Genomic DNA, 5,045 nt, shown 5'->3' with positions numbered 1-5,045 from the left:
GAAATCCAACCGTTGGGGACTTGTCTAGCTCAGCAATAAGTCGAGGAGGCCGATCTGCCGGGCCAGGCGCCGGACTAGCTGGTGGCACGCCCGGTGCCACTGGGCCAGAGACTGGGCCAGCGGCAGCCGTCGGGCCTGGCACCGGGCCTGTACCGGAGAAGCTTCCCAGCTTACTGGAAGTGCCCCGGTGTGCATTGGTCCAGGGGTCGGCATATGCCGGGCGGTCCGGTGCAGAGGCCGGTGTTTCCGATCCAGGCGCCGGGCCAGTCGGCAGAAACCGGACGAGTGACCGGGCGACGGCCGGGCGAGAGGTGTGGAGTTCCTGGAGTGCGCCCAGTGTGCACCGGCGCCACAACCGGTTTGCGTCGGACTGGCCGGTGCTGCACCCGGTGTCGCCGAACCTGGCGCCGGCCAGAGGGAAAACTGGTGTTGCCCTTTTTCATCGAAGTGGGGGGTCTCCCTTCACCTTTTTGTTCCATTGATACACCATTATGCCCGATTGACTAATACCTGAGAATAATCTTATAGGCATGTATTAGTCCGATTACTCTAGCTACACTGTCATTGTTACCAAAATAATGGGTAAGGGTAAAATACCCTTACAACAACTTATGAAAAAAGTTTGCAGACTTCAAACACCGCTCATGTAAGGGAAAACAGTATGCAACTAAACCCCAATTGTTCGCAATAAAACGTAAAAAACATGTTGCCATCTGAAACAATAAAGTTGAGCAAAACCAACGTTATACAAACTTGTTTACAACATTGAAGAAACTCTTTTTTAGTATACACTTGGAATAACATTGCAGCATTTTAACATTGGTGCACAAAAAAATTCTCTTGCAACAAATTGCAACTCGTTTCGCAACATCTAACCCCCCCCCCCCCCCAAAAAAAACTTCATGGCATCCTCCATGGCGGCCCAAATCTCACGGATTCGGCATCGCGACCCCGAATCTAACTCATCGGAGCCCCGGCGGCACTAGATCATGCAACCTCGCTCCCATTCCCACTAGTCCATCGTCTCCTCTAGCTCAACACAATTTGAAAGTTTGCTTTCAAACTCCACAATGTTCATTGCCATGGTGTGCTTGAGCTATGGGGGCTTCTATGGAGAAGGGTAGTGAGAAGGGGGCGGTGGAGGAAAGACATGGGGTCAGCATGGTGGTGTAAGTGGAAAACGATGCTAGCCCTAGAGGAACCATGCGGGAGCATGGCGACAGGGACAACAACGAGTGGTGAGGAAGATGATGCACGAGAGGTAGCTAACGATCGTTGCTTGCGCTGTTCTGGAGTGTTTTACATGACAAATACCCTACCGAGAACATCCCTTGGTGAAGTTTGCGTCGAGCACATCTAAAAAACACATCGAGCATGTCCTCCCCCACGTCTCCCCATCTTCTGCCTCCGTACAACCTGTCTCCTCGGAAAAGTCCATTGCCACAGAGGGAAATCCAAACCAAAACACTCAACCTAGCCACCAAAAATATTGATCCGGTAGGTCAGATGAAGAACTTTTCTTTAGCTATACATCCTCCGGATTTTCAATTTTTCAATTTGTCTTATCTAATTATCTCCACACGCTAATACAATCGCATCATGCACTGTACTACCTAACATTTCAATTGGCTCAAACCGCACCACTACATAAACATAATGAAAATATGATTGAAGTCTGCGTATGTTCATTGCATTTGACAACATCAGGACTACCCCCTCTACTTTTTTTGGTGAATTGCTACCCCATCTAGCTACTAGGCAACAAATTAAAACATCTCTCAACAGATGGGTGGGTTTTATCCACACATGTGCAGGCCGATTCAACCGGATCTTTGAGAGGGGAGGTGCCACTGATGCTTGGCATACTATGGTTTGGATTTTCTGAACACCGATTTCCCGCGGTTGCATGGTCTGTAAAAATAGCCTATAACTGTTAAAATGAGAGCATACAAAACGATTTTGAAGGCCCAAATTGTTTGGCATTTGTTAGGGCAGCTAAAAGAGAACTATATTCTCTTTCTTCATTCTCAATCTTTCCACTAAACAAAAACCCAACGCGTCAAATACTATGTGAGAAGGCTCATATAACCCCATTAGATAGTTTCCTTCTTTTGACCGAACAATCACATAGCTTTCTACTGAACACTAAAGTCGCGGAGATTTAGAGCTGACTAAGACTTGTAATCTCTTAGCTGGATGTGAAATGTATGGTTTGATTATGGAGGAAAAATGATTTAGAAGTAAAAGCAGAAAGCAGGCGCACTGGCCGCGTGATTGCATTGCATGTGGTCGGCGACCTGCCTCGCAACACCGGTTTGATCTGTGCGCTTTGCCTCTCTACTCCTTCCCTTTGTTAGGTGCTCGGCAGCTGGTTCCTTTCTCCTGTTTTTCTTAAGATCAATCATGGCTACGACTTGATAAGTCAAAAGGCACTTGTAATGGGAAAAGTACCTCTTATGGAGTAGCAAGTTGTGCTATGTTTAATACGTTTACTGTTTAGGCTAGGAAGGAGGATGGTGTTGTTTTCTTGCATGGACATGGCAACACCAGAGTAAAGGAGTTGCCCTTGATTGGATTTTGCAAAGGGCCATTGCGAGTGAGATATGATGCCATCTCCATCTTATAGCATGTGCCATCTTGATTGATGGACAGTCTTGGTTATCTTATCGAAATGAATATGCAGGACGTGGCCCTGATGCATTGTTTTTCTTGTTTGACCAGCATTCATCTTTTCTTGCTTTCGAACAATTGATATGTGACGTGATTGATGCAGTACACAGGTCATGCCATCCTTGCCAATACCTACCGGCAATGTTGGTATCATGGGAAAGCAATGCGAGTACTATGGCCAAGAAAGCAACAATTGTGTAGGAATTAGGATCATCAGCTCAAATTAGTCAGCATTTTGTTCTATCAAAAATTTCTGACAATGTACATGTTTTTTTCTCTCCCAATTCCATCGAACGAATCAACAATTGAAGTTTTTCGCCGAAAGGAAAGCAAAACCTCCCGCTCCATGAATCCATGATCCACCCATCATTTGCAGGCTTCTCCATTAGAACGGCATGATGTGGGTGGTCTTGGAGTCGTAGCCGGCGAGGCAGCTCTTGGCGTTCACCTTGAACATCTTGAGAAGCTCCGACGCCATCTGCCTCGTCGCCGGCGAGCACCCGCTCTGCATCAGCAGCAGCAGCCTCGTCAGCCCGCCCTTGGACGCTGCCGCCGCGTCCACGGCGCGTCTGTCCCTGTACTTGTGGCAGACCGCCCAGAGCACGGACACCCCGGCCTCCGCGCCGCCCATTCCGCCCTTCATCATCTTGGACAGCACGGCCGGGATCGCCGCATCCGCCCTCTCGCAAATCGCGGCGCGCCCTTCGGCGCAGCCTACGGCGGCCTCCAGGAGGCGGAGGGCCTGGGAAGGGGAGCCGGCGTCCGTGGCCAGCACGCGCACGGCCGCCGGGACCGCGCCTAGACGGACCATCTCGGAGCGCGCGCGCCGCGTGCCGGCGATGGTCGCGAGGCAGGACAGGCCGACCTCCACGGCTTGCTTGTCCAGACCGCCCTTCTCGTCGACGGGGCCGATGAGCCGGATTAGCTCGGAGACCATCTCCTCTGACTCAGCCACCGTCGCCTTGACGTCTGGCCTCGCATTACGGAGCAATGACTCGACAAGCCTGGCCGCGTCGATCCGTGCCTCCAGCGAGCTCCCTTTTCTCAGCACGCGCGCCAGGGACGCGACCGAGGACGCGGCGTCCGCGGCAAGAGCGGTGGCGACACGCTTCCTGTTCTCCTCTTCGATGCAGTCGGACGCGGCGATCACTGCGAGCACCCGCACGGCTGCCTCGGCGCTCGCACCCGCCCGTCTTCGTCGGAGCACGGAGACCAAGGTCTCCGCGGCGCCGGTTGCCCTCGCAAGCGCGTTCTTGTCGAACTCGTCGACATCGTCGTCCGAGAGAAAAGCCGCGAGCTTGTGGAGCGCGGGGTAGGGATCCTCGCTATGGTCAGCGATCTGTCGGAGGAGCTCGGCAGCGGCAGCGGCCGGCGTGGGGCCGACGGCGGAGGGCGCAGGGGACGAGGAGGAGGAGGAGGTCGTAGCAGTGGATGCCCAGAGGGCAATGAGACGGCGCAGCGTGAGGTTTGGGACGAGGTCGGTGGACGGAAGCGGGAGCATGGTGGCCGGGCAGGTGTTGTTCCCGGAATCGATCCACCGCTGGATGGAGGCGCGGTCGTAGGTGACGCCGGTGCAGAGGCTCACCGGCGACCGCATGACGTCCAGCGAGATGGGGCATCGGAAGAAGATGGGAACTTTGACCTCCAGGCCCTGGTACTCCGCAGCGATGTCCTTCCTTCCCATTAATTAGTAGTGGATGCGTGAGAGCTTTGTTCGTGCTTTGGCTGGTGTTGTTTGCAAACTGCAATGGCGTTGGCCGTTGTTGGGGCAAGAAGTGAGAAGTGGAGGCGGGGGAACGGAGTGACTTGAAAAGGAAACGTTGGGATCAGACCTGTATATATAAGCCGTGGGAATGTGGAAATTTGGCTGGAGTCAAAGAAGACCAAGTGAGGTGACGTATGGACGCAGAGCGAGTTCCTTCTGGTTGCTGCTTTGGTAAACCGTGTTTTTTATACCGTCCGCCGACCCCGCGTGGTACAGGAATTATCTCCTTTTTTGCTAATCTATAGTAATAAGTTGACGTTTTTTAGTTTCCAGTCAATAGTCAACTGCACACTCCACTAATGATCTCTAATCTCCCTTTTCAATGTGACTTTTTATGGGCTTGGTTCCACTATCTTCTGTGTTCACGACGAACTCGAGGATTTGCTGCAATTAGCTGTGCATGCAACACATTCTCTCTCCTCTTTTTTTTTGACCTTTTGAAAAGTATGGGTTTTATGGATGTCAGTTGTGACCTAGACAAAAATTAAATGAATACTTAGATGGAGTTAAATAGCATGTACATAATATTATTTTTTCCTTTTTTGTATAGGTCACAATGACCATATTCTGTTATCTATATTTTGCCTATGTACATTACATAGCATGACTT

General features: G+C 51.3%; 1 protein-coding gene across 1 annotated transcript; it reads right to left on the bottom strand.

The window, feature by feature from the left end:
• Positions 1-2,883: 2,883 nt before the first annotated feature.
• LOC127334573 (U-box domain-containing protein 27) lies at positions 2,884-4,488 on the bottom strand. Its single transcript, XM_051361061.1, has one exon. It carries the CDS (start codon positions 4,352-4,354, stop codon positions 3,056-3,058), a length of 1,299 nt encoding a protein of 432 aa, XP_051217021.1. The 5' UTR covers positions 4,355-4,488; the 3' UTR covers positions 2,884-3,055.
• Positions 4,489-5,045: the final 557 nt, after the last annotated feature.

This window comes from Lolium perenne, chromosome 6 (genome assembly GCF_019359855.2).
Source record: "Lolium perenne isolate Kyuss_39 chromosome 6, Kyuss_2.0, whole genome shotgun sequence".
Taxonomy (NCBI): domain Eukaryota; kingdom Viridiplantae; phylum Streptophyta; class Magnoliopsida; order Poales; family Poaceae; genus Lolium; species Lolium perenne.
Note: the sequence above shows the minus strand (reverse complement) of the source record. Positions and strands in the feature narration are given on the sequence as shown.